Source organism: Camelus bactrianus, chromosome 19 (genome assembly GCF_048773025.1).
Source record: "Camelus bactrianus isolate YW-2024 breed Bactrian camel chromosome 19, ASM4877302v1, whole genome shotgun sequence".
Lineage (NCBI taxonomy): Eukaryota > Metazoa > Chordata > Mammalia > Artiodactyla > Camelidae > Camelus > Camelus bactrianus.
The window spans coordinates 12639971-12658749 of record NC_133557.1 but is presented as its reverse complement, the minus strand read 5'-3'; the positions used below and the strand labels follow the sequence as shown (position 1 = coordinate 12658749).

Sequence of the window (18779 nt, the reverse complement as noted above, 5' to 3'; positions counted from 1 at the left end):
AAATTTGTCTGTTATACTATCTTTCCAATGAGAAAAATAACCAGTTATCTCCCTTTCACTTTTAGTAAGTGATGAAATGTCCAAGGACTGTTTGAGCATCCTGTATAATACCTGTGTCTGTGTAAGTACCCCACCACTGTGGCTTCATTTATCTCCCTACCACATCTGCAGTGCTTGAGAAAGGAACATGTGAGTAAAGGTGGTAGACATGACAGTTACTTTCAAACATTGGGAATTAGAACTTGTTTTATGTGTACCTGAGAACCAGTACCAACAAGTGGAAATTATGGAATAGCAGAGTTTCATAGTAATTGTTAAGAGCCAGGGCTGCTTCAGCAGGTAGTGACTCCTTTAGCCCTGGAGGTGTCCAATCAGAAACTGAGCAACTACTTGTTAAATGGATTCAAGCGTTGGAAGAGTGTCTGACCTTTAAGATTCCTTTCAACCCCATTATGCCTATTCCTTCATTTTTCTTGTTAGAAAACAAAGTAAGAACCAGAAGACCCACCCATGTATCGAGCAGGACGCTCTACTATACTGATCACTGAATGAGAAAGAATGGTGAATAGAAGAAGCAGTTTGGTAGAAAGAGCCTAGCATTTGGTGCTAGAACTTGATTTAGGGTTCTGGTTCTTGACTTCATGCTTATTAATTCACCTTCCTGTGCTTTAGTTTCTTACCAGTAGAGTGCAGTTAATAATCAATCTAACATCATAGGGTTGTTGTGAGGATAAAAATGAGATGATGTGAAAGCACTTTGTAAAGCGTTACACAGATGCTGATTTTTATGAGACATAGTACCTGTCTTTTGAGAACTTACGTCGTAAACTATAAATAGTGGATCATACACAGCAGAATGAAACAAATGCTAGGTAGAAATGAAACCTGAAAGTGATGTTAACACAAAAAGGACATTTAATTCCACTTCATTTTTTGCCTCATTCAAAAATAAGATTTAAGGCATCTTATTAGGAGTTTGTAAAATCAACCAAGATCATTGATTTAGAAGCAGGTATCCAGGAACTGGGCTGAAAATAAAATCATTTGTACTATGGATGGGGTACAAATTTGGCTTTAAGCTTCTAGCAACCAATGCAAATAGAGAAATATGTTTCAACACTTACACAGTTGGACATCTGTAATAGTGCTATGCAATAGAACTATAATACAAAACACTTAGGTTACTTTAACTTTCCTTGTAGCCACATATTTTAGAAAGTAAGAAAAGAAATAGGAAGAAATAAATTAATTTTAATAATGGGTTTTATTTTAATGGATTTTATTTAACACAATGTATCAATAACATTATTCCAATATGTGATTAATATAAGTAATTATTAATGAGATATTTACATTCTTTTTTTGTATTACGCTTTCAAAATCCAGTGTGCTTTTTACTGTCAGAGCACCTCTAAGTTCAGACTAGCCATGTTTCAAGTGCTCAGTAGCCATGTGTAGCTAGTGGCATAGATAGGCACAGACAGACCCATAAGGTAAAAATTACTGGGGTTTTTCTTTTAGTGCACAATTATTCTTGTAACTAACGCCAGTAAGAAATTGTCCTTATGAAAAAAGATGATGTATGTACGATGTAATAACTCCATTATTGATAGTCAGTAGTCATAAGAGACAGTCTTATGAGGCTGTTAATAATGACACCTAATATTAATGGCATTCCAGAAAAATATAGTTCTGTTTAAAAAAAGAAATAAAAACATAAAAAATATAGAATAATATGATACAACTTTGTGCTGATCTGGCTTAAATCCAGATTAGGTGGAAACCTAGGGCTAGAGTTGCAAACACCAGTGCCTCCAAGGCTCAGACAGAAAACAAGAAATGTTTGAAGTTGACTGTCTTGGAGTGGGGATTTGTGCAAATTGTGACAGACGTGGAGTGAGCATGTCCTGCCTAAAGACTTGTAAATGCAAAATTTTAAAGTACTGCTGGCCAAATGAAACTTGGCCTAACTGGATGCTGGTTTGTAGCTGTTCATTTAGATACTAGGTAGATATGGTTAAGAACTAGGATGGATATCATGAAAAAACTCCTCCCCAGAAAAATGCATTTGCACACAATATTTTGTATATAGTTTTAGGGATTTAGGGGCTCAGCCAGCAATTCCTCGTGTAGTGTGGAACTGCTTTTCCAGTGTCTAGAAGGAATATTTTGCCCTTCATATTTTATTTTGTGGTTATAACCTATTCTGCCTTTTCTCTTCTTCTCCCTTATGATAGACGGAAGGGGTTACAAAGCGTTTGGCAGAAAAGAATGACTTTGTGATCTTCCTGTTTACACTGATGACGAGTAAGAAGACATTCTTACAAACCGCAACTCTCATTGAAGATATCTTGGGTGTTAAAAAGGTGAGCTATGTCCTGTAGCAGGTGGATGCCGGGTTGGAGGAGGGTGTCTCAGACAATTGGATTCACAAACCTGAATAATGTACAGAACTCTTTTAAAAAAGAAAAATTCTACCATACTCCTAGTGTTAAATTATTTTTTGGGTTATTTAAATATATTCACTAGGTTATACTCCTTATACTAATATGTCTTAGATGGCTATAAAACCTAAACAGATAAATAGAAATCAAACTAATTACGAAACTCAAAAGTTCAGATTAACTTTGTGAATTTCATGAGATAGCTAATGTTAATTTGCTGAGATCAAATTGCCCCTCATTAAATAGTATGATGTAGAATCTAATTTTTAGCATAGCTATCCCACTGTATGCTGGGTGATGACTCCATTCTCCTACTACTTTTCTATATTTGAACTGCTGTGAAACCTTCTTTCATTAGGATATGTTCCCCTTGGTGGTGATATTTGACTCTCACTACTACATTCACCTCTATTTTTTATCATTGGTCTTCAACAGTTAAAGTTTAATTGGCACCAACATAGGAGATACAGATATGAGCACTGAAATCCTGACAGTTGGTCATAAGATGGACACTCAGATGATCCAGAATATGCTTTTAAAAAAAAAAACAAAAAAACAGTAACACACTATGATTAAAATGAAGCCGCTAAATTAAAAACTTATCATCGAGAACTCACAGACCCCAAAAACCACATCCATAGACATGTTAGAGAATCACTATAATAGATTTTTGGTGTAATGCTTGTTAGGGCCTGGCTTACTTCCCGCAGACCTTGCTCCATGCCTTTGTGTTCGTTGCAGGTTGGCAGATTTCTCTCACACTATCGAGGAGGTAGAAGCAGCCTCTTAGAGTTGCTGTTGCCAGGAAAGAGTACCCATGCTCATTGTGGTGACCCCAGCTTTCATTTCTGTCTTTCTGCTGCACTGTCCCCAGCCCTGCTTGTTTTTGCCCAGGCAGGAGGTGCACAAGTGACCCATTGTCTGTAGGAACACATCAGAGATGTGTGCAGGTCCCAGACAGAGCCTTTGTGCCCTTTGATAAAAAGGCTTTGTTAGTTTCCCAATAGTTGTGTGCTCTATCCAGTGTGTGAGGGGGCTTCCAGGGCGGAAACTCCAGACTCCCTGGCACTCTCAGCATAGGACTCTAGGATTTCTCCTTCATAACTTCTCCTGCTTGTCCTTCTTGCCTTCTCATTCCTTCTCATTCTTTTCTGTGTTGCCAAAAGTAGTGATGAGTTTTGCTGAATGTTATGGGTACCTCGGTGCAGTTTGAAAGGGAGATAGACACTGTAAAGAAAGTGGGGACACATACCACAAACTGGGAAAACATGTTTGCAACCCATGCAGTTAACAAAAGATTGGTATTCAAAATTCATCACAAATTCTTGCAAATCAGCAAGGGAAAGACAAATGGCCCAGAAGAAAAATGGGGAAGGACAGGAGCATGCATTCCACAGAAGAGAAACAAATGGTCCATAAATGTAAGAGAAGATGCTTAACTTCGTTGATAACAGGGAAATGCAAATTAAGACCACAGTGAGAGAGCCAGCACAGGCAAATGTTGGTGAGAATGTGTATCACTGGAAACATTTCTATGGTGCCATTACCTTTTTATAGCATCAGAATATATCTGTTTTGTTTTCTGATTGAACATGCACATACTCTGTGACCCAGCACCTAGGAAAGCACTGCCCTGAGGGCAGAGGCATAAGTATTATGGCCTGGGTCACCTGTAACCTATGCCCAAGCATACTCGTGGGGAAACTGAATCCCAGAACAGTGATTCTTAAAAATGAAAGCACTAATTTCGGCTTCTTGAAATCATTCACTTGTTCAGTACACATTTACTGATAACCCTCGCTACCAGGTTCTATGTACTGAAGCTCTGGAGAGAAGGTAAGATACACCCCTCCCTCAACGCAGTGTCAGTTTATTTGGGAAATTAGGTACAGGAACAAATTATTACAAGATCATGTGACATGGGCAGTAATAGAAAAATACCCAATCCAGTGGAAGTTAAGTAAATTAGTGGGATGAAAGGTAGCAGATACTATCTAAAGAATATAAGGATGTTTCAGAAGGAGAGAATCTCATGTTATGTACATTTGCAGATATTAAGGAAGAAAAAAATGAGAATATAACAAAATGACAAAAGCATTTCATAAAATTCAATACTCATTCATGATAAAAGAATAGAAGGAAGATTTCTTTATATTGGATATTTGTTAAAATTTACAGCAAACGTCAGTCTTAATGCTGAAACTTTGGAAATATTTCTAATAAGGAAAAAGGCAGGAATGCTGTTAGCATTAACTCTGGATAATTGGTTCCAAGTGCATGTACACAGAGAGACACCTATAGGAATGTTCATTGCAACATTGTTTAACAGTGAAAAAACTGTAGTCCACCTAAACATATGTAAAAAGGAGCATGATTAAATAAATCATGGATTAAAATAGTGAGAAATGAGTGAATTAGAGCTACTTATCAGTGTAGTTGAATCTCATTGTTGACTGTGAAAAGTAACATATAATGTATCGTTCATGCTGTGCATGCAGAACAAAACCATGTATTTTTGTTTTATTTTTTACTGAGGTATAGTTGATCTATATTAGTTTCAGGTATTCGATATAGTGATTCAAATTTTTATAGATTGTAGTCCATTTAAAGTTAGTATTGGCTATATTCTCTATGCTGTACAATATATCCTTGTAGCTTATTTGTTTTATACACGCTAGTTTGCGAACAATACCATTCATTTTTATGAAATGTTTGTAAGTGTAAAAACATGCATAGAAATAAGAAAAAATTCAAAATAGTAGTTACCTCTTGAGGAGAGAAATGAATGCAACTCAGTGGGGATGCACAGGAGTCGTCAGCTATATTTGAAATAAGTTTAATGTCTTAAAAGTATCTGTAGCAAGAATGGCAATTTCTGATTGATAAAACTTGAGTGGTAGGCATTTGTTTTTTTAAATAGGCAAAATAGGGCACATGAGCAAAGGTATAGAGTAAGAATAGAGGTGCTCAGCGGGTTTAATCCTCAAACCAATTCTGTGAGGTAAGTTAGTCCCATTTAACAGATGAGCAAAAAGAGACTTATGGAGGTTTCATGGCTTACCTAAGGTTGCACAGCTGCAAATTGCAGAGCTGGGATTTGAACCTAAGTGGTCTAGCTGCCAAGCCCCATTCTTAGCAGAATGCAAAAGAGGGGCATATCCAATCTCAGATAAACTTAGCATGAGGATTTGCTTCTTGTCTTTTGTAGGAAATGATCCGACTAGATGAAGTCCCCAATCTGAGTTCTTTAGTATCCAATTTTGATCAGCAGCAGCTTGCTAATTTCTGCCGGATCCTGGCTGTCACCATTTCAGAGATGGATACAGGGAATGATGACAAGCACACACTTCTTGCCAAAAATGCTCAGCAGAAGAAGAGCTTGAGCTTGGGGCCTTCTGCAGCTGAAATTAACCAAGGTAAAGTCTCTAAGTTGTCAGAATTTTGACATTGTAGCTCTGAGATCACTCCTAAATCATCTAGCTCTTTCAGTATTTCTGGAGATTTAACCCATGTGAGGACTCCTAGAGTATGTAAGATTTATGTGTGTATATATCTATTCATTATTTTGGGGGGCCAAGTCTATAGCCATCAGATTTTTGAATAGATCCGGAACCTCAAAAAAGTTAAGAACCATTGTTTATCAGAGTTAAAAATACATATACCTTTTGCTCCACTATGCCTCTTCTGGGCCTTTAGCATGTATATATATGAACTTCTTGGTTTCCTAGTGCATGTAAAGTTATGTTTACACTATACTGTAGTCTATTAAGTGTGCAATAGCATTATGTCTAAAAAAATAATATACGTAACTTAATTAAAAAATACTTTATAGCTAAAAATGCAACCATTATCTGAGCCTTTAGTGAGTCATAATCTCTGCTGGTGGAAGATCTTGCCTCAGTATTGATGGCTGCTGACTGATTAGGGTGGTGGTTGCTGAAGCTTGGGGTGACTGTGGCAATTTCTTAAAATAAGACAGCAATAAAGTTTGCCACATTGATTGACGCTTCCTTTCATGAATGATTTCTCTGTAGCAGGCAATGCTGTTTGATAGCATTTTACCCACCATAGAACTCCTTTCAAAATGGGAATCAGTCTCTTCAAACCATGCTTTATCAGCTAAGTTTATTTAATACTCTGAATCATTTGTTGTCACTTCAGCAGTCTTCATAGCATCTTCACCAGGAGTAGATTCCATCTCAAGAAACCACTTTCTTTGCTCATCAATAAGAAACAATTCTTCATCAGTTTTATCATGAGATTGCAGCAGTTCAGTCCCATCTTCAGGCTCCACTTCTAATTCTAGTTCTCTTGCTGTTTCTACCACATCTGCAGTTATTTCCTCCATTTGAAGTCTTGAACCTCACAGAGTCATCCATGGGGGTTGGATTCAACTTCTTTCAAATTCTTGTTGATGTCGATATTTTGACCTCTTCTGTTGAATCATGAATGTTCTTAATGGTGTGTGAAATGGTGAATCCTTACCAGAAGTTCTTGGTAGGGTTTTCCCGCCCTCCTCCTTTCTTGTGACTTTGTGGTTGGTTCTCATTTTATTCAGTCATAAAATATACATTCTTAAAAATCTATGAATTTTATTATAACTAAATTATATGTCAAAGCTGATTTAAACATACACATATGCTGACAAAAGCTAACATTTGTTAAGCTCGTCTTTGTGGCAGACATTGAGCTAGCTTTTCCTAGAAGTGATTTTGTTTAATCCTCTAAGCAGCCCTGTGAACTAGAGATTACCATCTCCATTGCACAGTTTAGGAAACTGAGGGTCATACAGGTTCAGTATTGGATACCTGTGTGTGCCCAGGCACTAACTTTCATCTTTTAGTTTTCCATTTAGGGAATTTCTTCTGGCAAGCTATTTTTATCCTGTTAGTATCGATTACCTTCATGTGTCTGTTTGTAAACTGACAAGTAAAACTGGCATTGCCCATCATCCCTGGGGAATGAGATACTGTAGTCAGTTGGGTTTTTAATTAACTGAGAGTTACCTCCAAACCCAGTTTTCTTGGATTTGGAGGATTTAAAAAAGAAAGTCTATAAAATTCCAAAGTTTACTTTCATATCTGCGTGGCTAACCCGTGAGATTATCTACATGTGATGTCTGCTTATAGCTTTTGGAATAAAGCTTTATTAAATGTTGTATTTTAGCACATGAAGCAATACAGAGTTGTACTAGTCCTTCCTAACTCTCTGACCATAATTCCTATCTCCCTGCCCTCTACCTCCAGCCCACCCCTACCTAATACATTTTTCTCCAGTCAAATGCCCTAGAAAGTCCAAGGTAAATATAATTAAATTACAAGTAGATGAGAAAGATCTTAGTCCTCAGTGTTGTCATTCTTTAATTGAACTCCAGTATTGACTGTTTTAAAATAGGTATGTGTAGTAGTCAGCTTAAACAACAGAAATTAATTTTCTCACAGTTTTGGAGGCTAAAGGTCCAAGATCAAAGTGCCATCTGCTTTGGGTTTTGGTGAGGCTTCTTCCTGTCTAGCAGATGGCCACCTTCTCACTGTCCTCATGTGGCCTTTCCTCTGTACATGCACAAAGAGAGCTCTGTGGTGTCTGTTCCTCTTATATAAGGACACCGTTCCTATCAGATTAGGGCCCCACTCTTAAAACTTCATTTAATTACTTCCCTAAGGGCTGTGTCTCCAGATAGAATCATATTGTAGATTAGGGCTTGAACCAAGGGCTTTGATATGAATTTGGAGTGGACACAATTCAGTCCATTATAGTATGGAAAGCTGAAGTGTGTGAGATGTTGCCAAATTGTTTTTGTTTTGTTTTTAACAAACTGTGGCTGTGAACTAGTTTTCTTGCCCAGCACAGTGATTTATGCTGTCTTCCTGGATCTTAGATAATAAAAGTGTTAGAGCCCTTAATAGGCTTCTCAGAAGCTGCCAGTTATCTCTTCTGTCGATTCAGATGGGAACAAATGCATCCATTTGTGGAGAAAAAAATCATTCAGAATTTTAGTCAGAGATGTTGATAAAGGCACAAGGCAGGTAATTGTCAATTTACAGGTGACACCAGGCTGAGAGGGGCTGAGTTATGCAGTATAGGAGCTAGGATGGAATTCAGAATTATCCCAGAGAGCTGGAGAGCAGGGCCTAAACTGCAAAAGGAAAACTTATAGGAGTATTTGGTAAATACTAATGTTTTAACAAATAAGAAGAGAGAAAAGGCCTGCTTTTGGAGAAATTACTGAAAGTTTGGGTGTTTTGGTGATCAGCCAGTTTGACAAGAACCAGCATTGTGTGGTAGCTGTGGATACAGCTTTGAGAAGTACCAAGGCTAACCCATGCTGGGGTCCAGTCACCTGAGACTGTTTGTAAGTTGGTGAGTGTAATTGAGCCGGTGATATTTTCCTGGGGTGACAATCTATAACTTTCATCCACATTTCAAGAGATGAGTGACTCACAAAAGCTCAGGAATCTCTGGGGTGGAAGTCGGTCTCAGAACCCCAAGTGCTTGGCAGGTCACATCTGAAGAGCCATGTTAAATGTTCAGGCTGTGAAGACTAGGTCTTGGGATCTGCCTTGTGAGGAACAGTTAGAGAAAATGGAGCCATTTACCTGGAGAAAGGAGATATGAGTAAAAAAAAATCCAGGTTTTTGAGAACTTTTACATTGAATCCAAACTCTTCATTTATTTTATTTATTATTTGGAAAGAATACATACCTAAAGTCTTTTAAAAACTCAAACTACAAGAGGAACAGCAAGTCTACAGTAGAAAATTTGTTCCCCTCCCAGTGGTAAGCTGTTACCACCTCTCATCTGTCCCTCCAGAGATACCCTGTGCCTGCCCAGTCACATGGTGGAGGAGGGAAGAAGAGAGACAGGCACCTTTCTGTTTGTACAGATGGTGATGTGAAATAAACACCATTCTGCCTCTGTTTTCACTTGACTTTATCTTGCAAAGCATTCCATTCCATACATACAGAATTACCTGCTTCCTTTTTACAACTGTATAGTGTTCCAGTATATGGGTGTACCATAATTTATTTAGCTGGTCACCTGTTGATGGATATTGGCTCACTTCAACTCTTTGTCCCTACAAATAATAGCCTTATGTATAGAGTTTGATGTGTTGGATATTTGTCATATAAACTTTGATAGATGTTGGTAGATTTACCTTCCATAGAAGTTACTAGCTCATCTTCCCACCCTGCATACCCGTCCCAGTATAAGACCTTTTTAAACTTACTGGTATTTGTCAAACTTGATAAGTAAAAAATGGTATTAAGAAAAAAAGCCATCTCAGTGTATTTTTTTTAATTGAGGTGAAAGTCACATAAAAAGTTGACAGTTTATTTCTGTGACATTTAGTACATTTACAGTTTGTACAACCACCACCTCCATCTAATTCCAACACATTTTCATCACCCCAAAAGGAAACTCTATACACATTTAGCAGTTATTCCCCATTCCCCCAAACTCCTAGCAACCACCTGCTTTCTGTCTGTGGATTTACCTGTTCTAGATATTTCATACAAATGGAATAAAAAAATATGTGACCTTCTGTATCATACCTCTTTCACTTAGCATGATGTTTTTGAGGTTCATTGATGCTGTAGCATGTCCATATTTCATTTCTTTTTATGGCTGAATAATACTCATTATGTATAGTATATTCTACAATTTTTGTATCCATTCATCTCTTGATGGAAATTTAGGTCGGTTCCACCTTTTGACTATTGTGAATAGTACTGCTCTGAACATATGTGTACTCATGTATTTGTTCAAGCACCTGTTTTCACTTCCTTTGTGGGTATACTTGGGATGAAATTGCTAGGTCATGTGGTAATTCTGTGTTTAACTTTTTGAGGCGAAGTTAATTTCAATATAGTTTTAATTCACTTTTAAAAAATGAGATCATAATTATTTTATAGTCACCCACTAATTTATAGAGGATGAAAGAGAGCTAAGATTATTTGCCGAGCTCAGTGCTAGGAATAAATGTATTTATATGACTTCATATAATCCTCCTAACTAATTACCTTGTTTTATTTTATTTTTAAAGAATTTTCTTTAATGTTGTATTCTTTTGAATTTTGCTTAAAAATTTTTCTTTATGGGAAACCTCATACATATATAAAAATAGAGACATGTATATGACATACATACATGTTATACATGTAACAGTATAGTGATCCCATTTACCCATTACCTAGCTTCAACGATTGTCAGCTGATGGCCTGTCTTTATCTCTACTCCTATTTGCTCCTCCCTTCCTCAGCTTGGATTATTTTGAAGCAAATCCCAGACATTATAAGATTTCACCTGTGTATATTTCAGTGTGTCTACAAGATAATGACTCTTTTGAAACATAACTCCAATGACATATTATACCCTCCCAAATAATAGTAATGTCTTGATGTTATGAAATATATAGTTGTTAATTTTTGATTAGATAAGACATTTGCATGGTTCAAAAAAATCTACACATTCAAAAAATGTATTCACTGGAAAGTTTCTCTCCCACTCTGTTCTCAGTGACCTTATTCTCTTTACCTTTGGCAACTATTGCTGTTTTCTGCCCTTCCAAGGAGATTTAATACATACACAAGCAAGTGTGTACACACGTTAACTTTATTTTAAAGAAGGTTAAATTTTGGAGCCAAGATTTGAACCTGGAGTCCTTGCCTTCAAAATTTGTTATGTTCTTTATGCTGACCAGAACTTACATCATACTTGTCAGAGTAAGTAAAATGGGACTGGTGGAGATAGGAGTTGGGTAACTACTCAGTTTCTTTCCTTACCCTAAAAAAAAGACTTATCTTTTTTCTTCCTGCTAGTACATGTTTGTTATAGGAAAATCAAAGTATAGTTAAGTAGTTTTAAAAGAAGCATTTATATCCTTTCCTACTCAGGAATAGCCACAGTAAATACCTTGGTACATATCCTTCCATTCTTTGTGTATTATGTGCACATTTTAAAGAAGCAAACCTTAAAAATTTTAAAGAGAAAGGGCTTATGCCAATACTGTTTAATAATTTACTTCTTTCTCTAGTAAGTAAAGTTAAACATCTTTTTGGAGTCGCTGTGTAAAGATGTATGTACACGTTGTTCTTAGCGGCTGTGTGTTGTATCCCATTGTATGGATGTATCATATTTAATCCATATGCTATTAATGAACATAGTTATCTCTACCTTTTTGCTGTTATAGAAGTCATACCACTGAACCTCTCTATATGGATATCTCTGTATACATAATTGGTTATTTCTTTATGGTGAATTCCCAGAAATGGACCTGCTGGCTCAAAGACACACAGATAGAAGGCATAATCATTATTCCAATTTGTATTCTGACCAGTAGATGTAAGAGAATCTGTTTCCCTGCACCTGCTAAAATTGAACTTGTTTCTAGAACTTTATTACTATTTTACCTTGGCTTGGCATTTCATTTTAAAGGGAAGCTCGGGCAGGGAGGGTATATAGCTCAGTGGTAGAGTGCATGCTTAACAAGCACAAGGTCTTGGGTTCAATCCCCAGTACCTTCATTTAAAAAATAAACAAACCTAATTGCCTCCTCTCCCCAAAAATAAAATAAAATAAAATAAAACATTAAAAAAAACAGCAAAAAATTTTTTTAAATAAATAAAGGGAAGCTCTGTCACTGTTAAATTAATCATCACTTTTCTCATGCTGGTTTGGAGCAGATCAGGAGCTTGTTTTTATTCAGGGCTTTAGAGCTGGTCTCTGTTTTGAACTTTCCCCATTGATTCTCTCCTTGGCAGCGGCCCTTCTCAGCATCCCTGGCTTTGTCGAGCGGCTTTGCAAGCTGGCAACTCGCAAGGTGTCAGAGTCAACGGGTACAGCCAGCTTCCTTCAGGAGTTGGAGGAGTGGTACACATGGCTAGACAACGCTTTGGTGCTGGATGCTCTGATGCGAGTGGCTAATGAGGAATCCGAGCACAATCAAGGTACTCGGGGCAGGTCTCCTGAAGTGGGGAGCATTCTTATGGGTTCCTAGAGCCATCCTGGGCCCCTTTCCCAGGAGAATAAGTTGAAATTTGCTCAGAGTAGAGTTTTCCTCCGGGCAGTCCTAGATCACGATTGTTAAGACTTGATAGATAACAACAGAACCTCTCCCTCAAAGTAGATCTGATTGCAGGGAGAAGGGCTGTGTTGCAGAACCAAGAGACTGACAGGAACCAGTAACTAGAGCATTCTTAGGAACCCAGAGAGTTATTTTTCTGTCTTTTCCTCTTTCTACACATTTCTTGAGTCTTCTCTTTTCTCTGTTCTGATGAGCAGGCTGCCTAGTAAATGTGCAAATGCCTAGTCTCAGCTCCAGCTTCCTGGTGAACTACTCTGGCCCATTTTGGGTCAGGTACTCAGCCCAAAGCATTTGACTCTGGGGTCAAATTGTATGAATCCAGGAATTCCCACCATAATCATGCAGGGAGGAGTTTCATTCCTGGGATGGCAGCATGTGGAGCTCTGTGGACCTGCTTGTCAGTGAAACTAAATAAACCCTATACACAACAATAACCACCATCCATGTAAACTCTGTGGAAGTTGTTTTAAGAGCACAGAGCAAATGAATAACCGTTTTTCCCAGAAAATCTAAATTTCAATAAGAACACTGAACGTCTATGACACTAGAACTTCTGCTTGATGAAAGTTCCACTCTGGGCAGGTGTGGCCAAAAAGGGCTCCCTCAGCTCCCAGATGAGGAATACAGTATTTCACTGGTGGGAGGGACAGGCCGCCAGCTTTTCTCATCCCCTCCAGCTCTGAGTGAAAGAGGCTAAATTCTTGATGAATAAAGCCAAAAAGGCAGGGACACCTTTCTTTTCTTATTTCCTCAACTTTCTTGAGATACAATCAAAATAAAATATTGTATAAGTTTAAAGTGTACAGCATGTCAATTTGTTAGATTTGTATATTGTAAAATGATTACCACTGTAGCATACATTAGCTCATACCTCCATCCCATCACATAATTACTATCCCCTCTTTTTGTGGTGCGAATATTTAAAGTATACTCTTTTAACAAGTATATGACACACTATTATTAGCTATAATCACCATGCTGCACATTGGATACCCAGAACTAGTTAATCTTACGACTGGAATTTTAAACCCTTTGACCAGTATCTTTCCATATCCCCCACCCCTAACGACTAGTAACTACCACTGTGTTTCTCTGAGTTCAGCTTTTTTAGATTCTACATATAAGTGATATCACACAGTATTTGTATTTCTCTGACTTATTTCACTTAGCATAATGCCAGAGACTCCTTCCCTCCACCCACCTCTGTACTGCACTCATAGCACAGAAGCTCTACCCTGGCCCAGCAGGCCAGCAATTCTATGGCCCACATCACCCTTGCCCCAGCTCACTTGTAGGACGGAGGCTCCACCACGTAGGGATAGGCAAGCTGAGAAGACTGTAGAGGCTACCATTCCTGGTCAGAGTAGTGGTACTGAGATTTTGCCAGGAGGAGAGGTAATAGGTAAGAACAGAATGTGGAGAAGTTTGAGCCCAAGGTCATTCTCAGAAATAATGTAGATTTTGGTGGTAAGAAAATAAAAGGAGCTCTTTTTAATTGAGAACAAAAAGCCAAACCTTATGCAGTCTAGTTCACCAGGGAGAACCATGGAAAGAGGTGGCTAAGAAGAGCTCAAAGCAGAGGTTGAAACAAACCTCAGTCTCAAAAACTACCCCTGCCTGAATTTAATTGAATCAGACTTTGGAGCAATTTGTGCCTCAAGGCATTGTCAAAAACAGTAGAGCATTCAGCCAGCAATTTGTGGAGCCTGACAGCTGGGTTTCATACTAGGTGAGGCAGAAAGCTTAAACAGAGATGAGAGAAAACTGGATAAAGAGCCCTTCTAAAACCCTGTCATCCACAGACAAATACCCAAGGCTGCACTCTCTGGGGTGCAACACCAAAGGCCTCATCAGCCCTCAAAGAAGTGGACTGAAATAGACTAGCCAGGTCACTAAACAAATAAGAAAACAACAACAAGCCCTGAAAGGAGGAAGGGGATCCGCATCAAGAGTTGCTACAGTATTAACTCAAAATGTCCAGTTTTTAACAAAAACTGAGACATGCAAAGAAACAGAAAAGTATGACTCGTACATAGGAGAAAGCAGGCATCAGAAATTGCGTGAGAGTGCCCAGATTATCAGCGTTAACAAAAACTTCAAAGCAACCATTACAAGAATGGTGATAGGACCAAAGGAAACTATGCTTAAGGAAGTGAAGGAAGCTGTGATGACAGTGTGTCATCAAATAGAGAATGTTAGTAAAGAGACAGGAGGTAAGAGATGGAAAAAGCCAAATGGAAGTTCCAGAGATGAAAAATGTAGTAATTGGAATGAAAAATTGACTGAGGGAGAGAAAGGAACTGAAAAAACATTCAAAGAAATAATAACTGAAAACTTCTGGAATTTGATGAAAAGCATTAATGTACATAGCCAAGGTGGTCAAAGAACTGCAAGTAGAATAAACTCAGAGATTTACACCCCAACCCATCATAATAAAAATGCTGAAAGAGAAAGTCTTGCAAGTAGCAAAAGAAAAATGACTCATCATGTTCAAGAGTACTCCAATAAGATTAACAGCTGACTTCTCAACAGAAATAATAGAGGCCAGAGGGGAGTCGGATGACCTATTCAAAGTACTGGGGAAAAACTCAACCAAGAATTATATCCAATAATACCTTTCAAAAGTGAAGATAAGAGGGCAGAAAAATAGCTCTGGTAGTGGTAGTGGTAGTGGTAGAACACATGCATAGCATGCATGAGGTCATGGGTTCAATCCCCGGTACCTCCATTAACACGTTGATCACCCACTGTGGATCAGGTGCCCTGAGGAAACACACTGTCACTCAGATTTGGGTGCTGTGGCGATCAGTGTGTTAAAAAAAAAAAGGGGGGGAGGAGAAATAGCTTCCTAGATAAACAAGAACTTAAGAGAATTTGCTACTAACAAACCTGCCTTATGAGAAACACCAAAGGAAATTCTTCAGGCTGAAAGCAAGTGACCTCAGCCTATGATTCAAATTCACATACACACACACAAAACAGAGCATCAGTGAGTCATTATATAACTATAAAAGACAATATAAGTACATATTTCTTTCCCTTTTCGTAGCTAATTTCAAAAGCATTTGTATAAGAAAAAGCAGTTGTATAAAACTATGTGTTTATAAATATATTGTTGGACCTATAACTTACAGGAATTAATATATTTGACAGTAACAGCATAAAGTAGGTGAGGCCAAAGTTTATATTGGAGTAAGGAAATTATACAAGGTGGTAACTTGAATTGATGGGAAATGATGAAGAGAACCAAAATAAGAGGGTGAGTATAACAAACTCTAAATATTTACTTGTTCTCCTTTCTTTTCTCAGTTTTGTTAATGGACATAAAATTGTATGAAGTAATGACTGTAACAATGTACTGTGTAACAATGTATATAGTGTATTATACAATATATTGTATTGTTGGGTTTTTAGCATATGTAGTTGTAGTATACATAGTAAAAATAGCACAGGAAGAGGGAAGAGGGAACTATATAGGAGCTCCAGAATTAAGTTAGTTTAAGTCTGAAAAAGTCTGTCAAGTTAAGATGTATATGACAAGCAAGCCCTGTAGCAGCTACTAAAAAAGTAACTTTAAAAATATATGTACACCAGAAATTGATACATTATAATTGACTATATTTCAATTAAAAAAATACATATATATATATAATGAGAAAGTCATGAAAGGAATTAGTGTTATACTAGAAAATATTTACTTAATGCAAAAGAAGCCTTTAAAGGAGAACTAGAGGAATTAAAAAAAATATGAGATACATAGAAGACAAAAAGTAAAAGGCAGAAGTAAATCCAACTTTGTCATCAATAGCATTAAATGTGAATGGATTAAACAATTCATTCCAAAAAGAAATTGTCATATTGGATTTTTTTTAAAGGATCCAATTATATGCAGCCTTCAGGAGACATGCTTTCTTACTCAAAGATAAAAATTGGTTGAAAGTAAATGATAGAAGATGTGTCATACCAAGGACAATCATAAGAAAACTGGAGTGGCTGTACTAAAAGAGACTTTAAAGGAAAAAATGTTACTAGATTTTTAAAAGTACATTTTATAATAATATGAAAAAAGGGTGAATCTGTCAAGAAATTACAACAGTTATAAACACATATGTATCTAACAGGACAGCCAGAAATAAATAAATGAAGAAAAAACTAACAGATTTGAAGAGAGAAATAGACATTCACCAATAATAGTTGGAGACTGAAATACCCCACTTTTCAAGAATGCACAGAACTATATAGAAGGTCAACAAGGAAGTAGAAGACTTGAGCAACACTATAAACTAACTAGACTAAACGGATATATATAGTACATTCCACCCAACAACTGTAGAGTACACATTTTTTTCAAGTACACATGGAATGTTCTCCAGGATAGACAATATGCTAGGTCATAAAAAAAAGCCCAAGAAAATTAAAAGGATTGAAATTGTACAGAGTATGTACTTTAATCACAAGGTAGTCATACTAGAAATTGATAACAAAAAGAAGTTTGGGAAATTCACAAATATTGGAAATTAAACAATATATTTCTAAATAACTAATGATTCAAAGATAAAATCACAAAGGAAATTAGAAGATACTTTGAGATGAATGAAAATGAAAACACTACATGCTGAACTTAGAGAATGTAGCTAAAGATGCTTAGAGAGACATTTATCACTGCAAATGCATACATTAAAAAAGATTTCAAGAAATACCCTAACTTTCCACCTTAAATCATCAAAAAAAGAAGAGGAACTGTATTCCCAGAGCAAACAGATGAAAAGAGATAGTAGGATTGGAGTAGAAATTAATGAAAGAGAGAATAGAAAAACAATAAAGTCCACAAAACCAAGAGTTGGTTCTTTGGAAAGATCAACAAAATTGGCAAACCTTTAGCTACGCTGACCAAACAAAAAAGGAGACAAGATTCAGATTATTAAAATCAGGTATGAAAGAAGGATATTACACCCAACCTTACAAAGATTAAAAAGGACTCCAAGGGAACACTATAAACAACTGTATGCCAATAAATTAGGTGACCTAGATGATATGGACAAATTATAAGAAAGACAAAAGCTCCTGCAACTGACTCAAGAAGAAATAGAAAATCTGAACAGACCTATAACAGGAGATTGAATAAGTAATGAAAAACTACCCCCAAAGACAAGCCCTGGCCCAAATGGCTTCACTGGTTAATTCTACCCACCATTTAAAGAAGTAGTAACACCAATATATCACTTTTCTGTATAATAGTAGAGGAAAGAACACTTCGTAACTCATTCTGTGAAGCCATATTATCCTGATATGAAAACCAAAGAAAGACATCGCAAGGAAGTTACAAACTAATACCTCTTATGAGAACAGATGCAAAACTCCTGAACAGAATACTAGCAAACCAAATACAGCAACATACAAGAAGGATTATATACCTAATCAAGTGTATATACATGACAAAGTAGGATTTATGCAAGGTTGGCTCAATATATGAACATAAGTTTAATATATTATATCAATAGAAGAAAGGACAAAAGCTACATGATTATTTCAATAGATGCAGAAAAAGCATTTGACAAAACCTGATCTTCATGATAACACATTCCTTTATGATGAAACATTCAAACCTAGAAATAGAAGGGAATTCTTCAACCTGTTAAAGGTCATCTACAAAATGCCACAGCTAACATTATGCTTAATGGCCAAAGACTGAAAGCTTTTTCCTCTCTAAGATCAGGAACAAGAGAGGGATGTCTGCTCTTACCACTTCTATTCAACATTGTACTAGAGGTTCTAGTTGGGTAGTTAGTCAAAAAAAAAAGGAAAAACAGGCACCCAGAGTTGGCAGTGTTGGGCGGAAGAGTCCAGGCTGCCTGTGTCTCTCCCGTCGCCACAGATGTTTATTACTGCAGAGCACGTACGTGCCGTGTGCTGCACCTCCTCCGTCCACGCACAGCCCCTTCCGCAGTGGCCAGGCCCCTGAGCTGGCTGCTCAGGACGCTGAGGCTCTGGAGGCTGCATGGCGCGTGCAGACAAGGCAGGGTTCCACGTGATAGCTCTTCAGATTCTCTTTACGAATCAGTTGACTCCCACTGTTCTGGGAGCTAGGCCAAGGAGTCCCAACGCGTAAATTGAGTAATTATGGTTTTTCTCCCAGCATGCAGGGAAATATATGTGAATAGGTAGAATTTTCTTAATTAGATTTTCTCCAGTAAATTTTTCTTAGTTTTTTGCCCACTGCCACTTTAGTTGCTTTTAAAACTTGCAGATTA

General features: G+C 37.3%; 1 protein-coding gene across 3 annotated transcripts in view; it reads left to right on the top strand.

Annotated features, from left to right (window-relative positions):
- Positions 1 to 18779, top strand: part of TRPC4AP (transient receptor potential cation channel subfamily C member 4 associated protein) — a 61996-nt gene that overhangs the window by 27855 nt on the left and 15362 nt on the right. For all 3 annotated transcript variants that reach the window (XM_074347191.1, XM_074347190.1, XM_074347192.1), the window contains exons 5-8: positions 66 to 121; positions 2238 to 2366; positions 5653 to 5860; positions 12206 to 12391. In XM_074347191.1, coding sequence (XP_074203292.1) covers positions 66 to 121; positions 2238 to 2366; positions 5653 to 5860; positions 12206 to 12391 — 579 coding nt within the window. The remainder of the gene's footprint in view (positions 1 to 65; positions 122 to 2237; positions 2367 to 5652; positions 5861 to 12205; positions 12392 to 18779) is intronic.